The 20,110-nt window shown below is 44.5% G+C and overlaps 2 protein-coding genes across 8 annotated transcripts in view; one reads left to right on the top strand and one right to left on the bottom strand.

Annotated features, from left to right (window-relative positions):
* The window catches only part of Lrp4 (LDL receptor related protein 4), a 497,094-nt gene that overhangs the window by 54,381 nt on the left and 422,603 nt on the right, over positions 1–20,110 (bottom strand). For all 7 annotated transcript variants that reach the window (XR_011713235.1, XR_011713236.1, XM_071665647.1 and 4 more), the window contains 5 exons: positions 6,223–6,403; positions 4,512–4,665; positions 2,163–2,277; positions 426–520; positions 125–306 (listed from right to left, as the gene is read on the bottom strand). Coding sequence is in view for 5 of the 7 variants with exons in the window: in XM_071665647.1 (XP_071521748.1) it covers positions 125–306; positions 426–520; positions 2,163–2,277; positions 4,512–4,665; positions 6,223–6,403 (727 nt within the window). In the remaining 2 variants the exon portion in view is untranslated. The remainder of the gene's footprint in view (positions 1–124; positions 307–425; positions 521–2,162; positions 2,278–4,511; positions 4,666–6,222; positions 6,404–20,110) is intronic.
* Positions 13,849–20,110, top strand: part of LOC139750859 (uncharacterized) — a 31,044-nt gene continuing 24,782 nt past the window's right edge. The window contains exons 1-2 of the mRNA XM_071665663.1: positions 13,849–13,958; positions 14,506–14,687. Coding sequence (XP_071521764.1) covers positions 14,555–14,687 — 133 coding nt within the window. The 5' untranslated portion in view covers positions 13,849–13,958; positions 14,506–14,554. The remainder of the gene's footprint in view (positions 13,959–14,505; positions 14,688–20,110) is intronic.

The following is a 20,110-nucleotide window of genomic DNA, read 5'->3' as shown; positions in this document are numbered from 1 at the left end:
CGTAATCTAAAAAAAGAAAACGGAAACCAAACAAGGAAAGCTGCTTAGACCCACATATAAACTACTTTTCTCTGCACGGGAAATAGATACAGAGACCCACAGATCCCTGGGTCGAGGGACTCACTGTTCTCCTGTTGGTGCCGTCGATCTGCGCCGCCTCGATGACTTGATGCTTGGCGTCCACCCAGTACAGCGTCTCGGTCGGGTAGTCTATGGTGATGCCGTTGGGCCAATGCAGCCCTTCCCCGATGATGACCTGACGCTGTGAGCCATCCAGGTAGGCTCGCTCGATCCTCGCATTCGACCCTGAAGGAGAGAAGAGAGAGGCTCATGCTTCAGGATGTTAGTAGCCAAATCTCGTCGTAGGTACTCGTAAGTAGGTAGGTGGTTGGGTAGGTAGTGTGTGTCAGTATGTGGGTGCTCACCCCAGTCGGTCCAGATGATGAGGTCTCTCGCTGGGTGAAGGATGAGCGCCCGTGGCTTCTGCAGGTTAGTCCACACCAGCGGCCGCCGACACGACCTGTCAACACAGATCCTTTTAGTTCCTTTCCTGTTCCCTTAGGCAAACCCTCATGGCACATACATGTCCACCCATCATCATATTAATCACTCTCATTGATCTATCATGTATATATATATATATATATATATATATATATATATATATATATATATATATATATATATATATATATACCTAACTTTTTATGCAAACAACCATCCATGAGTTTATCTACGCGAGTATTTCTATTCTTTATATTTCTACAGAAGAAACAACTAAGGCAATTGCCCGTGTCGGCTACAAAATCCTTGCTCTAGCACTGTACATAATGTACACATTGTTCTCTCGCTGGCAAGCGTGAATGTTACACACGTTTCCTAATAACTATGGTGGCTTACCTTTACAGTAAACGCCATCGAAATATGAAACAAACTACACCAAAGCTTGCCTACATCCTTATGAGACAGGGTAAGACATATGTAAACCTTTCCTTTGAAAAGCTGACATTTGGAAGGAAAAGCACAAACAGGGAGGGAGGGTCACACACACACACACACACACACACACACACTATAAGAGACATGATGCATTAATTCAAGAGGATTCGACAGTTCCTAGTTACATACAGGAATTGCAGGGTGATGTGAGGTACAGGGTGGCACTTGTGAGGTACAGGGTGGCACTAGGGTGATGTGGGGTACAGGGTGGCACTAGGGTGATGTAAGGTACAGGGTGGCACTTGTGAGGTACAGGGTGGCACTAGGGTGATGTGGGGTACAGGGTGGCACTTGTGAGGTACAGGGTGTCACTAGGGTGATGTAAGGTACAGGGTGGCACTTGTGAGGTACAGGGTGGCACTAGGGTGATGTGGGGTACAGGGTGGCACTTGTGAGGTACAGGGTGTCACTAGGGTGATGTAAGGTACAGGGTGGCACTTGTGAGGTACAGGGTGGCACTAGGGTGATGTGGGGTACAGGGTGGCACTTGTGAGGTACAGGGTGGCACTAGGGTGATGTGGGGTACAGGGTGGCACTTGTGAGGTACAGGGTGGCACTAGGGTGATGTGGGGTACAGGGTGGCACTAGGGTGATGTGAGGTACAGGGTGGCACTTGTGAGGTACAGAGTGGCACTAGGGTGATGTGAGGTACAGGGTGGCACTAGGGTGATGTGCGGTACAGGGTGGCACTTGTGAGGTACAGGGTGGCACTAGGGTGATATGGGGTACAAGGTGGCACTTGTGGGGTACATGGTGGCACTAGGGTGATGTTTGGTACAGGGTGGCACTAGAGTGATGTGAGGTACAGAGTGGCACTAGGGTGATGTGGGGTACAGGGTGGCACTAGGGTGATGTGGGGTACAGGGTGGCACTAGGGAGATGTGGGGTACAGGGTGGCATTACGGTGATGTGAGATACAGGGTGGCACTAGGGTGATGTGAGGTACAAGGTGGCACTACGGTGATGTTTGTGACAGGGTGGCACTATGGTGATGTGAGGTACAAGGTGGCACTAGAATGATGTGGAGTACAGGGTGGCACCAGGGTGATGTGAGGTACAGAGTGATGGGGGTGGAGTACTTCCACCAGCGACCTGACAACAGGGGAGTGACCGTAAGTAAACAGAGAGACTGAAGGTAAGGAACTCGTGTTCCTGAGGCTGACCCGTCCAGTGAGGCGACTTCAATCCTCCTGCTGTCCGCGTCCATCCAGTACACGTGATCGTTGACCCAGTCCACAGCGATCCCGCTCGGGTTGGACAGTCCCCACCGCACGATGGCTGCAAGGGAAAGGGGCGGTGAGAGTAGGCAGTACGGGAGAGGAAGGTGAAAGCCGACTGGAGGGGAGAGGAGGGCGAGAGCTGGCTGGGGGGAGATGAGGATGAGAGTTGGCTGGGGACAGAGGAGGGCGAGAGCTGGCTGGAGGGGAGAGCAGGGGGAGAGCCGGCTAGAGAGGAGGGTGAGAGCTGGCTGGAGGGGAGAGCAGGGGGAGAGCCGGCTAGAGAGGAGGGTGAGAGCTGGCTGGAGTGTTAAGGTTGTCGCCTCTGCTACGCCGTGCAGCCTGACACTCGCCAGTGTTGGGGAGGTAATGGTGTGTGGTGGATGCGAATGAATTATGTGTACATAATCACAGATAGTAATGCAGGGAGAAATACACGCACACACACACACACACACACACACACACACACACACACACACACATATATATATATATATATATATATATATATATATATATATATATATACGCACATATACATACATATACATATCAACATATACATACATACAACAGACATATACATATATAATATGTACATATTCATACTTGCTTGCCTTCATCCATTCTTGGCGCAACCCCGCCCCAAAGGAAACAGCATCGCTACCCCTCGCTTCAGCGAGGTAGCGCCAGGAAAACTGACAAAAAGGCCACATTCGTTCACATTCGGTCTCTAGCTGTCATGTGTAATGCACCGAAACCACAGCTCCCTATCCACATCCAGGCCACACAGACCTTTCCATGGTTTACCCCAGACGTTTCACATGCCCTGGTTCAATCCACTGATAACACGTCGACCCTGGTATTCCACATCGTTCCAATTCGCTCTATTTCTTGCACAACTCTCACCCTCCTGTATGTTCAGGCCCCGATCGCTCAAAAACTTTCTCATTCCATCCTTTCACCTTCATTTGGTCTCCCGCTTCTCCTTCATAGAACATACAAAGCTCCAGCAGCCAGGATCGAACCCGGGACCCCTGTGCAACAGGCGGGAGTGCTACAGCTAGGCTATGGGCCTGGCTAATAGGAAATAACTATTCGAATACTATGTACTCGAATACCCTTCGTCTCACGTTAGAGAGCACTTTGTTCGTATTCATATACCTCCGCGTTGTACAGTTAGGTTCGGTAAAACGCTATCTGCTGGCAATGTGAGCCTGTTGGAAAATGACCGGTGTAGACCCCGTTGCTCACCAGCGTAAGAGGAAGGGTATTCGAGTACACAGTATTCGAATAGTTATTTCCTATTAGCCAGGCCCATAGCCTAGCGGTAGGACTCCCGCCTGTTGCAAAGGGGTCCCGGGTTCGATCCTGGCTGTTGGAGGTTTGTATGTTCTATGAAGGTGCGCGTTCCTATGCACTTTGTTCGTATATATATATATATATATATATATATATATATATATATATATATATATATATATATATATATGCACGTATGTGTATGGTACTATACATACTCTGATGTCCTTTTAAGATTCTCACAGGAAAAGTCAGACTTGATATCATATGATAATATTCACAGGGTCAGGGCTGTGTCGTAAGTTGCATTAACCTACTTTTAGAATAATTTTATGAATTCATTCTGTCTCTCAAGCTATGGGTCAAATTTTGATCATACTATGCAGGATATGGTCGTGAGATGACTTCAGATGCCATTCAGATAAACCCAAAGTTGTTGCAGCTACTGTATTATCTGAATACAGGAATAACATGACTGGCTACAGCAAGATGTTAGAATTCTTAAATCAGTTATATTCTGTACTGGATATTGTAACTCTATGATGTAAAGCAAGTTAAGCATCAAAAGACTTTCGTATTCCTGAGGAAAAATGTGAAATATCTGTATATGTTCGGGAGCTACAGAGACAGAACGGTTCAGCATTTACCCGTATTCTCCCTATCTTTTAGAAATATAAAGTTATCATCTTGTTTCCTGCATAACACTGACACCACAACAGGTTTATGAGGGTCAATGAGCAGTTTGGTCAGTATTCTTTGTGGTAGGTTTCCTGGTTCAGCCCTTCAAGACGTCTGTGACCCTCCTCCATAACCCATTGAAGCATTCAAATATCGTCACTTCTCGCCTTCCCTGACCAGTCACTCTCTCCCTTCGGCAACTAACCACACTGCCCCTCTGACACCTCTTTTCTCCTGAGTTTAAATGACCCCCTGCCTTCCTCACTGTACTCCCTTTCTGACCTTCCTTCTCTGATAAACCTGACCTCTGACCTGTCTTGCCAGTGCCGTTGAGGTAAGCCCTCATGATGGCGTCCAGGGTGACTTCCGTCCAAAAGACGAGCTTGCGGTAGTAGTGGTAGTCGACGGAGATGGCGTTCTGCAGCCCCTCGCCGATGCTGGAGTATTCGAGCGTGTCGATGGTTATCTGTGGGGAGAAGAGGCTGGAGAACTGGGCAAAGGGGAGTTGTTATAGTGTGGCTGATCTGCAGGAGAGTGGGAGAGACGTATGGCTGGTCAGTGGGGAGTAAACACTTGGTCGTTGATATAAAGTGGAGAGGGGGAGGATTGGTGACTATATACATAGTGTATGGCTGTACAGGGAGTCATTACGGTGTGCTGGGATGGCTGATACTACTGTGCTGCGAAGGTACAGAAGGTTAGACTGGTACAGACGTTAGTCTGAGAACTGGGAGAGAGACGTCTCATCTACGGGGAATAAGCAAGGTGGTACTGAAGTGCGAGGAAGGAATGGTTCACGGGGAGGGTCTTCCGGTAGTGCATGGCGCAAGTGAATGACAGCAAGTGGGAGCGAGTGTGTGGGTGCAGGTATGGAGGTATTGTAGCGGGAGTGTAAGGGTGTATAACACTGGAGTGTGAGTTGAGGGTAATATGTAGGGGAGTGTAAGGGTGGTGTGTGGGGGAAGAGTAAGGGTGAAGTGTGAGGGAAATGTAAGGGTGGAGTGTGGGGGAAGTGTAAGGGTGGAGTGTGGGGGAAGTGTAAGGGTGGAGTGTGGGGGAAGTGTAAGAGTGGAGTGTGGGGGAAGTGTAAGAGTGGAGTGTGGGGGAAGTGTAAGGGTGGAGTGTGGGGGAAATGTAAGGGTGGAGTGTGGGGGAAATGTAAGAATGGAGTGTGGGGGAATTGTATGGGTGAGGTGTGGGGGAAGTGTAAGAGTGGAGTGTGGAGGAAGTGTAAGAGTGGAGTGTGGAGGAAGTGTAAGGGTGAAGTGTGGGGGAAGTGTAGGGGTGGAGTGTAGGGGAAGTGTAAGGGTGAATGTGGGGGAAGTGTAAGGGTGAGGTGTGGGGGAAGTGTAAGGGTGAAGTGTGTGGGAAGTGTAAGGGTGGAGTATGGGAAAGGGTGGAAGGGTGGAGTATGGTAAGTGTAAGGGCAGCCATTACTAATAATTTACAGACGAGGTAGTTTTAGACAGACAACCAATCTCTCCACATATACTTGTTGAAGAGTAATGATTTTCAAGGATACTGGACTGGCATGGAAGATTGGTCAAGCTTCCCGTAACTTTCATTATAATGGCTGAGGTGAGAAGCATTCTTGAGGTCCTACACTGACAGTCCAAGAGAATGAGTGGGGTCAAAATGTACATCGAGAATGTGTTGTTAGAGAGGAGATTATACTCCTCTTTACATGAATGACCAGTTGTATCGTTCCCCGACGTGGAACTTTACATGCCTGTCTCGATCCAGATAAACAGGTCAGAGGAGCTGGGGGTAACTGTCAGGATACAGCGCCGCTAACTTCACTAACTAAAGCTGTGAGGAATGTTCAACATGCAAAGGGGGAAGCATGACGGGACACAGAGGACACCTTGAGGTACCCCCATGGCTGACACTAGAATAATCCGAGATACCGTAAGTGCACGGCAGAGGTGAGGTTTCTCGTATATGGTGTGAAGATGACTACTTGACTGTGTGTTGTCGGGAGTCGTCGTGTCTCCTCTGGCTCAGCGACCTATTGTGTCCTCACCTGACGGATGTCAATCCTGTTGGCGAAGATGAGAGTGGCGAGCTGACCCTTCGCCTTGCAGGTGAGGTAATCGTTCCTGAGAGAGTAGCCGTCAACGCAGTCGCACTTGAAGCCACCGACGGTGTTCTCGCACAGCTGGGAGCACGGCTGGAACACCGTACACTCATCCACGTCCATACACCTGCCGGGAGAAGCCGCAGCTTAACAAGGATGTCGGGTATATACCCAAAAGGTATGTGGTTCACATTATTTACTTGTATTCTGAGGGAAACTCACTAAATGACGTGTGTGTGTGTGTGTGTGTGTGTGTGTGTGTGTGTGTGTGTGTGTGTGTGTGTGTGTATGTGTGTGTGTGTGTGTGTGGAAAGTGAACAGGTATATTCCATAAGAACTGTGACCAACTAGAGGCACAGAACACCTCTAGTCAAACTTGGTGAGCATAATCTGTTCCTCTCTCTCTCTCTCTCTCTCTCTCTCTCTCTCTCTCTCTCTCTCTCTCTCTCTCTCTCTCTCTCCACCTCGGCCGTGACACTGAGCAACACACAAGTGCAACATTAATCATATCGTCTCCATCCAAACTTTGGATCGTTGGGTTCTTACAGCATGTCTGTGTTGTGCCAGGCTGGACCACAGGGTGAGGCGAGGCGGCTGTATCCTGGCTGCTTCCTCGCTTACCTGACGCCATGACTCATAAGACGGATGATCTGTCTTGCACGTACGACTTCAAGCCTTGATCTCTGAATTGGGCAACCTGTGACGTGCGATCTATCTTCCTATGCGATACGTCAGGCAGGGCGAGGTATCCCAACCTTCCTCTCGCCACGCTCAACTGTCATGCAGTATTCTAAGGAGTCAGTCTGACTTGCATGCATGATGTTAGAGCGACCCACTTCACCATGACATACGGCAACCGTGGCGTGACAGTGGGAGGCTGCATACCTTCTGTCGTCCTGACGCATCGTAAACCTGTCCTTCACGTGACTGCCAGACGTCACCAGCCGCAGAAGTATACATTATGCAACGCATCAGCTGCTTTCACGCATGGTGTATCGTGCCTGCTGCTGCTACTGTCATGTTATTCACGACTTCTGGTCACACGAGCCCAGACAGAGGTATAGAGACATTGACATCATTTAAAGAAAACGGGAGATGTTAGGTTTACTATCCATATGTCTTGCCTTTTGTATACATGCAATTCTTGACATATCTCGACCTGTTTGAGCAATGCTTGAACCAATGTTATTCCTTGGTACTGGGAAAATGATTATGATATAATAAATTATTCATATATATATATATATATATATATATATATATATATATATATATATATATATATATATATATATATATATCCCTGGGGATAGGGGATTAAGAATACTTCCCACGTATTCCCTGCGTGTCGTAGAAGGCGACTAAAAGGGGAGGGAGCGGGGGGCTGGAAATCCTCCCCTCTCTCTTTTTTTTAATTTTTCCAAAAGAAGGAACAGAGGGGGGCCAGGTGAGGATATTCCACAAAGGCCCAGTCCTCTGTTCTTAACCCTACCTCGCTAACGCGGGAAATGGCGAATAGTTGTTAGTTGTTAGGGAGGTAAATGCAAGAGTTTTGGAAAGAGGGGCAAGTATGAAGTCTGTTGGGGATGAGAGAGCTTGGGAAGTGAGTCAGTTGTTGTTCGCTGATGATACAGCGCTGGTGGCTGATTCATGTGAGAAACTGCAGAAGCTGGTGACTGAGTTTGGAAAAGTGTGTGGAAGAAGAAAGTTAAGAGTAAATGTGAATAAGAGCAAGGTTATTAGGTACAGTAGGGTTGAGGGTCAAGTCAATTGGGAGGTGAGTTTGAATGGAGAAAAACTGGAGGAAGTGAAGTGTTTTAGATATCTGGGAGTGGATCTGGCAGCGGATGGAACCATGGAAGCGGAAGTGGATCATAGGGTGGGGGAGGGGGCGAAAATCCTGAGGGCCTTGAAGAATGTGTGGAAGTCGAGAACATTATCTCGGAAAGCAAAAATGGGTATGTTTGAAGGAATAGTGGTTCCAACAATGTTGTATGGTTGCGAGGCGTGGGCTATGGATAGAGTTGTGCGCAGGAGGATGGATGTGCTGGAAATGAGATGTTTGAGGACAATGTGTGGTGTGAGGTGGTTTGATCGAGTGAGTAACGTAAGGGTAAGAGAGATGTGTGGAAATAAAAAGAGCGTGGTTGAGAGAGCAGAAGAGGGTGTTTTGAAGTGGTTTGGGCACATGGAGAGGATGAGTGAGGAAAGATTGACCAAGAGGATATATGTGTCGGAGGTGGAGGGAACAAGGAGAAGAGGGAGACCAAATTGGAGGTGGAAAGATGGAGTGAAAAAGATTTTGTGTGATCGGGGCCTGAACATGCAGGAGGGTGAAAGGAGGGCAAAGAATAGAGTGAATTGGAGCGATGTGGTATACCGGGGTTGACGTGCTGTCAGTGGATTGAATCAAGGCATGTGAAGCGTCTGGGGTAAACCATGGAAGCTGTGTAGGTATGTATATTTGCGTGTGTGGACGTATGTATATACATGTGTATGGGGGGGGGGGGGTTGGGCCATTTCTTTCGTCTGTTTCCTTGCGCTACCTCGCAAACGCGGGAGACAGCGTCAAAGTATAATAAAAAAAAAATAATATATATATATAAATAAATAAATAAATATATATATATATATATATATATATATATATATATATATATATATATATATATATATATATATATATCACTCACTTTGTCAGTTTAGTTGTGGCTTTGTTAATATACCCTACAGAAGAAAAGTTGTTATAATTACCGAAAACCAGAGTTGTGACGGAAGGAGGATATCAACGATATTGAATTTTTACTAAAGGAAAATACTAAAGTGATTCATTGAACGAAGCTTCCTCCAGTACTATGTCTAGTTCCGCCATGTTTTTTCTCACCCATTTTCGAAGGTCAACATCAATCTTTTTTTTTTTCCCCAGATTTTTTTTTTACGTTTTAGAGCGTATTTTGTGATTATCAAACTGGTAAGTATTCACAATTACTTTGCTTTTGATTTCGAAACATAGTTGAGGTACAATTTGCTTAGAATAAGACATATATCAAAGTTTTGATTGCCTTGTTCACGGGGTGTTTCATTTCCAGTGATTCGCTTCCGCCATGTTTCCGAGCGGCCGCGAGAGTGAGTCGGGTAGCTCACTGAAGCGTCTCGAGTGATCGGCCTTCATCGCCTCGAACGTTCGCTGTTGGTGTTCGATCCTAACATCTTGTGTGAGGTTCATGGTTGCCGTTGTCAATCGTAGCAAAATTCGAAGTGGTGTTGTGTGCCACACCCACATACCCTCTCTCCGTCATGAAGGACACTCGACTGTGAAATTACCATTTCTTAGCCCATTTTTACCAGAAGACATCGAAAAAAAGTGATATTTTTGGTAATTTTCTTGGAGGAGGAAGATGTTCTTTGAACTCTCAGATAAGAACTATTTTTCCAGCTGATTTTGAATCTGGGATTGATATATCATTGTTTGGGGTTTATTTAGATTTTTTCTTTTTATCATCCGTTTCGTACTCATTGGATATCTCTCGGTCAGCGGAAGCATCATCCGATATTTTTCCATTACCATTTCAGTAACAAAAGTCTTGCATTATGGTGTATCTCATCTTGAGAACAAAAAAGTTTTTCGAGCAAAAATATACCCAGGTCGATTTTATCATTAATTTTTGGTATTTTTCTTAATGTATTGGAATTTCTTAGAAACCTCAAGATACGGCCTATCTTTCACACTGAAGATGATTTTAGCGTCAATAGGTTAATCTGAGGCAATCATGTTATTAAGTATTTAAGTGATCACATGTTTAAAAGATTATTTGTTTATTCGTTTCGCATTCACAAGTTATCTACTGGTCAAGAGAAGCATTAAGAACTATTTTCCATGGTCATTAGAAGTATACAAATCATTCAGTGTTATATCTCAATTTAGAATTTTTTGGCAAAAAAAATCTGCAAATTTAAGGTATTCTTCCTAAAGAAAAAAAATTTTCTTAAAAATAAATCATAGGGCCTATCCTTCATGCTGAATACGAATCTGCTGTTGAAATAAAGTGTGGGGATATCAAATCCCGTATTTAAACATTTAAATAATTCCATGTTATCTTTATTTTTTTGTTATACGATTCGTATTTATTGGGTATCTGTCGGAGAACAGAAGCATTACGAGATGTTTACTATGTTCATTTAAAGTATAAAAGCCTTTCATTATATTTCAGTCCTAAATTTTCTTTGGTGGAAAAAAACAGAAAAAACACCAGCAAATTTTGACATTTTTCTTGGGATAAAGCTTTTCTTTGAAATCTCAGCATAAGGTCTATTTTTCACTATGAAATTTTTTTTTTAAGGGGCCAGTAAGTTCTATAATTTGCTAATCATTTAATTGACAGGGTGTGGCAACGGGGTCTATCTGTATGCTCCCCTCTTTTGGCTCCCTTTCATCACTTTACTCACTCATATCTAGCTTCCTATCTGGTCGATCTATCTCCGGGGTTATTGATGGATCAGCCTCCCCCTTTCTCCACCAAAAGTGATGTCCCTCAAGGTTCTGTCCTGTCTCTTACACTTTTTCTCCCTTTCATCTTCCTTTCTTCCACAAATAACCAAATGCACTCATGCGCTGACAATCAACACTGCATTCCTCTATATCCAACAATTCTTTTCCTACTTCTCTCAATCTCGTCTCGACCCAATTTCCTCAGTAAACTCAGATTTGGAAAGAATATCTCAGTGGGGACGATGAAGTCTGCTTAAGTTTAATGCCTCCAATACCCAGTTTCCGCCCATTTGTCTATCGAAAATTCCTCAATGTTCATCTCGCCTTTGAGGTCCTGTAATTCCACCTCTGACGCAACGAACATGCTTGGTATCACTATAACATCTACTCCGTCTTGGAAACCCCACATTACGGGAATACCTTAGTCTACTTCTAAGAAAACTGGGAGTCCCATTTAGATATTAATACTCACATTCTTCAGAACAGTTAAACAAAGGATTCAGCCGTCGTCTTTGAGTGGGGTAATGCTCTCACATCCGGGGTAGTTCTTGCTCTGCATCTTCACTCGACAAAGTCGAGTCGAAGAAGGTCCGACCTCTCAACTTTCTCTAAGTAACTTTAAAACTTGACCCATTTCCCCTACGCCGCTACTTTGGTTCACTTTCCCTCTCCTGTAGGTATTACTTTGGTTTTTGCTCCCGGGAGCTGGCGGCTTGTGTGCCCCCCACACCACTAGCTAGACCACGCAATACTCGGCAAGGTCGTGCGTCACATGATGACTGTGTGACCGTTGGCAACCCAAGGGTAGGGCGTTCTGGTAATCATTTCTCTCCCTACACCTCGAAGGCTTGGAACACTCTACCTTTTCATGTCTTTCCCAATAACTATAACGTGGCACATTCTACTGTAAAAGGCAGGTTTTACACCTCCTCCAATGTTCGTAGATAATCTTTCTTGTCTTTTCTTTTTCCAATCATTAACCTCTATACATCAATAAAGGCCTGGCCTTGATGTGGACTTCTGTCCGTGACTGGAGCCTCCAACGTAAATAATAATGATATAAAAGTTTTGCATTTATTGGGCATCTGTAAGTCAGAAGAAACACTAATTTTCCTTGACTATTTCAATTACAGAAACCTATTATCATTATTTCACATTTCAGTCGTAGAACAAAATGTTTTTCGGGCAAAAACAAAAAAATCTTACCAGCAATTGGGGGGAATTTCCTGGGGAATTCTAAAACTATCATACGGTCGATCATCAGTGCTGAATACGAATCCGGTGTTGAAATATTGTTTAGGGCACATTGAGTCCGGTAATTAAGTATGTAAACGATTATATGTTAAAGAGATATTTCAATTATTCGTTTCGTATTCACTGGCTATATGCCAGTCAGTGGAAGCATTACGAGAAATTTTCCATAATAATTTTAAAAACAGAAGCCTTTCATTAAGTCATATTCCAATTTTTGAAAAAATTTGGCAGACCTGTAATTTTTGGTATTTTTCTTGAGGAAGGTACATATCCTTGAAAAAAAATCAGCATAGGACCTATTTTTCTTGCTGTATATGAATCTGGGGGGTGAAATACTGTTCGGAGGCCACTAAGTCCTGTATGTATACATTTAAATGGTTACATTCTTAAAGGATTTTGTGATTATTCGCCTTTCATTCTTTGGATATCTGTCAATCAGGGGAAGCAGCATGAGAAATTTTCCATGATCATTTGATAGATACAAGCGTTTCATTACATTTCAATTCATAAGAATGTATTCTCCGGTAAAACAAAATCTAGTCATCCTATGTCATGTCATATAGAATTCCATATAAGGTAATTTTGTGAGCGTCGCAAGTCATCCTATGTCATGTCACTTATAATTCCATATGGGGGAATTTTGTAAGCGTCGCTAGCCAAATCTTTTCCTCGCCCTGTACAATGACTCCCATGTATATACTGCATGTAATGATCTCACATTATCTGAACTAACAGACTCCAGAATACACCGAATGATGTCTTGTGAATCAACAACATCAAAAATACGTATCACAGGGGCATGCCCCAGCACACAGTATGCCCCGGCACACAGCGTGAGGCCAAGTGTGAGGCAGACCGGGGTCCCACTGTGCTCCACCATGTTGGCTTTGGCTACGAACATCCCACATGACTCGAAAGGAAGGATCCCAAACACCACTAAAGGAGAACTCCCTTGCGTCAAGTCTGATTCATGAGCGCGAGACAAACTGATCGTAAACTTCGTATGAAAGGAGAACCCAGGAGAGGAGGAAATAAAATATGTACAAAGTTATAAGGAAACACAAGAAAAGGAAAGAAAGATAAATCTTGCTGAATGACGCATGTGAGGAAGGTGCGTGTGTGAGAAAGCCACCATTTGATCTCAGCCTTGAAGAGACCAGTGAGGGAGACTGTGGCCGTGGAGGCCCGGCCGTCGCACCACACTCACACGTCGCTCATGGCGGAAACAAACACGAGCGCCCGGTGGCACGCGACGCAACCGCTCCGTAGAACAGTCTAGATCCTCCCCTCCACCCCGGCTGTATGGTCATGCTGCACGTGTACCCTCATTGTCGAACTCAAGGTCAAAATACGTTCGAAAAAAATAAGAAAAAAATAGAATCTTGAACTGGTGAATTGTTGAAGGATGAGACGTCATCATGATGACAAGCAAGACGTCATCATCTTGGAGATGACGAGGGATGACAGGCGAGCAGGTGTCGGCCACTGTACACACACACTGTGTACAAAGATGAAGACTTCTACACATGCATGCACACCTACACATGCATGAACACAATCACACATAAATCTACACACAGAAATGCGTATAACTCCTTCCCCGTACAGTACAAATATGTAACTGCAAATAGGTATTTGCATACATACGAAAGTCCTTTACGCCAGCATAAATTCACGCACACGCACGCACAGCCACAGCAATTGTGTTCGTTTGTGCATAAAGACATATCTGTTTGCAGTAAATCCCGATCTACATCCTGTTCCATGATTACCGTGTGTGAGTATATATAATTCTTGAATAAGACTTTGACAGTCATTCTCTCGTTGGCTTACAGGTGAGCTGCCGTGTTGAACGTGTTGTTAACCTTACAGGGAAGCTGCTGTGTTGAACGCGTTAACCTTATAAGTGAGCTGCTGTGTTGAACGTGTTAACCTACAGGTGAGCTGCTGTGTTGAACGTGTTAACCTTACAAATGAGCTGCTGTGTTGAACGTTTAACTTACAGGGGAGCTGCTGTGTTGAACGTGTTAACCTACAGGTGAGCTGCTATGTTGAACGTGTTAACCTTTGCGCTGGAGTTGTTGTTTGAGCCTTTAAATGCGACCAACAGCAGTTTAGGATGACCTCGGCAAATATCTATTGCTGTTCTTGACGTCTTCACCTTTGACCTGCAGTTGCTCTTGAGGTGTTCACCTTTGACCTGAAGTAGGTTTTAAGGTGTTCATCTTCGAGCTACAGCTGTTCCTGACGTCTTCACCTCTGATCTACAGCTGTTCCTGACGTCTTCACCTTTGACCTGCAGCTGTTCCTGACGTCTTCACCTTTGACCTGCAGCTGTTCCTGACGTCTTTGTCTCTATCTTGCAGCTGTTATTCATGACTTCGTCTCTGAACTGCAGCTCTTCCCGAAATCTTCGACCTGCAGTCGCTCCGGACATCTCCACCAGTGCTTTCAAAGTTCACAACTTTATATCTGTTTTGCTGCAGGAGACTCCCTCGTGTGGGGAACACCTTCACAGGCTGTAACGCCTCCAGCATGAGGGTGTTGGCCGTACTGCTGGCGATGGCGGCGCTGCTGGGGAACGCCAGCGAGGCCCAGCACCAGCTGGGTAGCGGCAGCTTTGGTGGCTTTGGGATCCGCCTGTTGATCGGTCTACAACAGATGCTAGGTGAGCGTTCTGACTCTACTCATCATGCAATCGATGTGGACCAGTTTCTGGACCTACGTACTGTGTGCACTCTGTATCCTCTCTTGCAACACCGCCCACAGGATGGGCGGGGGTGCTCCATAACCTCGCCTCATTCATTTGCTTTAACAATTAACGAACAATAACTACTGGTTCACAGTTTGGCAAAAAGATGAACCTGAACAAGGTTGAAACGGTTCCGTGAAGATGTAATCGTGTAGATCTGCCGTACGTTTTTTGTCCGAGATGAAATATATTGATATAGAATGGAGCCAATATTGAGAACAGTATCGTGAAAAGGACTGTACCGATATATATATATATATATATATATATATATATATATATATATATATATATATATATATATATATATATATATATATATATTCATTTATCATACTTTGTCGCTGTTTCCCGCGTTAACGAGTTAGCCCAACAGACGAAAGAATGGCCCAACCCACCCACATACATATGTATATACATACACATCCATACACAGCACATATACATATCTATACATCTCAACGTATACATATACATACACACACAGACATATACATATATACACATGTACATAATTCATACTGTCTACCCTTATTCAACCCGTCGCCACCCCGCCACACATGAAATGAAAACCCCCTCCCCCCGCATGTGCACGAGGTAGTGCTAGGAAAAGACAACAAAGGCCCCATTCGTTCACACTCAGTCTCTAGCTGTCATGTATACTACACCGAAATCACAGCTCCCTTTCCACATCCAGGTCCCACAAAACTTTCCATGGTTTACCCCTGACGTTCACGTGCCCTGGTTCAATCCATTGACAGCACGTCGACCCTGCTATACCACATCGTTCCAATGCACTCTATCCCTTGCACACCTTTCATCCTCCTGCATGTTCAGGCCCAGATCACTCAAAATCTTTTTCACTCCATCTTTCCACCTCCAATTTGGTCTCCCACTTCTCCTTGTTCCCTCCACCTCTGACACATATATCCTCTTTGTCAATCTTTCCTCACTCATTCTCTCCATGTGACCAAACCATTTCAAAACACCCTCTTCTGCTCTCTCAAAAACACTCTTTTTATCACCACACATCTCTCTTACCCTTTCATTACTTATTCGATCAAACCACCTCACACCACATACTGTCCTCAAACATCTCATTTCTAGCACATCCACCCTTCTTCGCACAACTCTATCTATAGCCCACACCTCGCAACCATATAACATTGTTGGAACCACTATTCCTTCAAACATACCCATATTGCTTTCCAAGATAAAGTTCACGACTTCCACACATTTTCCAACACTCCCAGAACTTTCGCCCCCTCCCCCACCCTATGATTCACATCCGCCCACATGGTTCCATCCACTGCTAAATCCACTCCCAGATATCTAAAACACTTTACTTCCTCCAGTTTTTCTCCATTCAAACTTACCTCCCAATTGACTTGTCCCTCAACCCTACTGTACCTAATAACCTTGCTCTTATTCACATTTACTCTCAGCTTTCTTCTTTCACACACTCATATATATATATATATATATATATATATATATATATATATATATATATATTTTTTTTTTTTTTTTTTTTTTTTTTTTTATACTTTGTCGCTGTCTCCCGCGTTTGCGAGGTAGCGCAAGGAAACAGACGAAAGAAATGGCCCAACCCCCCCCATACACATGTACATACACACGTCCACACACGCAAATATACATACCTACACAGCTTTCCATGGTTTACCCCAGACGCTTCACATGCCTTGATTCAATCCACTGACAGCACGTCAACCCCTGTATACCACATCGCTCCAATTCACTCTATTCCTTGCCCTCCTTTCACCCTCCTGCATGTTCAGGCCCCGATCACACAAAATCCTTTTCACTCCATCTTTCCACCTCCAATTTGGTCTCCCTCTTCTCCTCGTTCCCTTCACCTCCGACACATATATCCTCTTGGTCAATCTTTCCTCACTCATTCTCTCCATGTGCCCAAACCATTTCAAAACACCCTCTTCTGCTCTCTCAACCATGCTCTTTTTATTTCCACACATCTCCCTTACCCTTACGTTACTTACTCGATCAAACCACCTCACACCACACATTGTCCTCAAACATCTCATTTCCAGCACATCCATCCTCCTGCGCACAACTCTATCCATAGCCCACGCCTCGCAACCATACAACATTGTTGGAACTACTATTCCTTCAAACATACCCATTTTTGCTTTCCGGGATAATGTTCTCGACTTCCACACATATATATATATATATATATATATATATATATATATATATATATATATATATATATATATGGTGTGGGAGGAAAGTTGTTAGAAGCAGTGAAAAGTTTTTATCGAGGATGTAAGGCATGTGTACGTGTAGGAAGAGAGGAAAGTGATTGGTTCTCAGTGAATGTAGGTTTGCGGCAGGGGTGTGTGATGTCTCCATGGTTGTTTAATTTGTTTATGGATGGGGTTGTTAGGGAGGTAAATGCAAGAGTTTTGGAAAGAGGGGCAAGTATGAAGTCTGTTGGGGATGAGAGAGCTTGGGAAGTGAGTCAGTTGTTGTTCGCTGATGATACAGCGCTGGTGGCTGATTCATGTGAGAAACTGCAGAAGCTGGTGACTGAGTTTGGTAAAGTGTGTGGAAGAAGAAAGTTAAGAGTAAATGTGAATAAGAGCAAGGTTATTAGGTACAGTAGGGTTGAGGGTCAAGTCAATTGGGAGGTGAGTTTGAATGGAGAAAAACTGGAGGAAGTGAAGTGTTTTAGATATCTGGGAGTGGATCTGGCAGCGGATGGAACCATGGAAGCGGAAGTGGATCATAGGGTGGGGGAGGGGGCGAAAATTCTGGGGGCCTTGAAGAATGTGTGGAAGTCGAGAACATTATCTCGGAAAGCAAAAATGGGTATGTTTGAAGGAATAGTGGTTCCAACAAAGTTGTATGGTTGCGAGGCGTGGGCTATGGATAGAGTTGTGCGCAGGAGGATGGAGGTGCTGGAAATGAGATGTTTGAGGACAATGTGTGGTGTGAGGTGGTTTGATCGAGTGAGTAACGTAAGGGTAAGAGAGATGTGTGGAAATAAAAAGAGCGTGGTAGAGAGAGCAGAAGAGGGTGTTTTGAAGTGGTTTGGGCACATGGAGAGAATGAGTGAGGAAAGATTGACCAAGAGGATATATGTGTCGGAGGTGGAGGGAACGAGGAGAAGAGGGAGACCAAATTGGAGGTGGAAAGATGGAGTGAAAAAGATTTTGTGTGATCGGGGCCTGAACATGCAGGAGGGTGAAAGGAGGGCAAGGAATAGAGTGAATTGGAGCGATGTGGTATACCGGGGTTGACGTGCTGTCAGTGGATTGAATCAAGGCATGTGAAGCGTCTGGGGTAAACCATGGAAAGCTGTGTAGGTATGTATATTTGCGTGTGTGGACGTGTGTATGTACATGTGTATGGGGGGGGGGGGGTTGGGCCATTTCTTTCGTCTGTTTCCTTGCGCTACCTCGCAAACGCGGGAGACAGCGACAAAGTATAAAAAAAAAAAAAAAAAAAAAAAAAAAAATATATATATATATCTGCCTCAGGCTTGTACCTATATGTTTGTAATCACGTGATGTGTAGTGCAGGAGTTTCTGCCTTGTATTATGTATTGTGGATAATGTTAGTGAAGCAGCCGAGAACAGACCTCACGCAGTGTTCAGACCGAGGCCATCACACACGTCCTCAAATACTAAAGGAAAGACATACCTTGATAACGATCGTGGAGGAAACATGTTCTTTTATGTTGGACAACTGTTTAGCGGAAATGACATTGCACCAGACCAGCCAGACTGTAGGGCCTACGTGGGCCTTGAGGGTTGGGGCTTCTAACAGTTAGGTCGACCAACGACCAACCCAACAGCCTGGGATCAGGGCGGGCTGGTGGGAGCCGATTCCCCCCCCTCCCTCAAAGACTGCACCAGGTACTCGCTACATTCGCCGTGTTCACTTTTTCATTATCTTTCCCCGACAGCATCTTCACCTGTGTTGGCTTGTCTTAGTTTCCTGAATATGTTGGAGGAGAACCGATTATCCTTCCTCTCACAACGTTGTGCCGAAAAACATCCGGTGATGTACCGATGTGGCAGAAACTGTCACGTTTAGAATATTGGAGGTGGGGAGGGGGCTGTTCTACGTTGCAGTGTGTCCCACGTCAATATTCCAGTACGAGTTGACAACACTGCTGAACGCACCAGACCTTCTCATGTAGTGAGCCAACAGCACATCACTGCTGGATGGACCCGATACTTTCATGTAGTCAGCTGACAACATCAGACACTCCAGCCATTGTCATTTAGTCAAGTGACGCCTCCAGACTGCTTGAAATACCCATTTCCGATCATACATCATGAATGACGTAAGCGGACCTCCCATCCCTCTTGCTTACTAGCATGAAGCAACACACGGAAGACTACACTTTAGAAAATGGAAAACATTTACGTCTCGACCGACTTTTTATACTTGGCTGAAGTTGCACAGATCCGCCCGAGTCGCACACCTGTGACACATCCAACGCTTTGTGTCCATACAATGATATCAACTATACGTTGCTTTTACGGTCTGTATATGTATGTTTTTTCCTTCATTTGATATGAAGAGAATAACTATGATTATTATTAAGTCTCCGTAATATTTCGTTGTATACGATGGTGTATATATATATATATATATATATATATATATATATATATATATATATATATATATATATATATATATATATTATCCCTGGGGATAGGGGATTAAGAATACTTCCCACGTATTCCCTGCGTGTCGTAGAAGGCGACTAAAAGGGGAGGGAGCGGGGGGCTGGAAATCCTCCCCTCTCATTTTTTTTTTTAATTTTCCAAAAGAAGGAACAGAGGGGGCCAGGTGAGGATATTCCAAAAAAGGCCCAGTCCTCTGTTCTTAACGCTACCTCGCTAACGCGGGAAATGGCAAATAGTTTAAAAGAAGAAAAAAAGATATATATATATATATATATATATATATATATTTTTTTTTTTTTCTTTTAAACTATTCGCCATTTCCCGCGTTAGCGAGGTAGCGTTTAGAACAGAGGACTGGGCCTTTTTTGGAATATCCTAACCTGGCCCCCTCTGTTCCTTCTTTTGGAAAATCTAAAAAAAAAAAAAAACGAGAGGGGAGGACTTCCAGCCCCCCGCTCCCTCCCCTTTTAGTCGCCTTCTACGACACGCAGAGAATACGAGGGAAGTATTCTTAATCCCCTATCCCCAGGGATAATATATATATATATATATATATATACAGGAAACGTAGTGAAAGCTTTGCGGAAAATGAAAGCTGGCAAGGCGGCGGGATTGGATGGTGTTGCAGCGGAATCTATTAAAAAAGTGTTG

The sequence above is a fragment of the Panulirus ornatus genome, chromosome 10 (assembly GCF_036320965.1).
Source record: "Panulirus ornatus isolate Po-2019 chromosome 10, ASM3632096v1, whole genome shotgun sequence".
NCBI lineage: Eukaryota > Metazoa > Arthropoda > Malacostraca > Decapoda > Palinuridae > Panulirus > Panulirus ornatus.
Note: the sequence above shows the minus strand (reverse complement) of the source record. Positions and strands in the feature narration are given on the sequence as shown.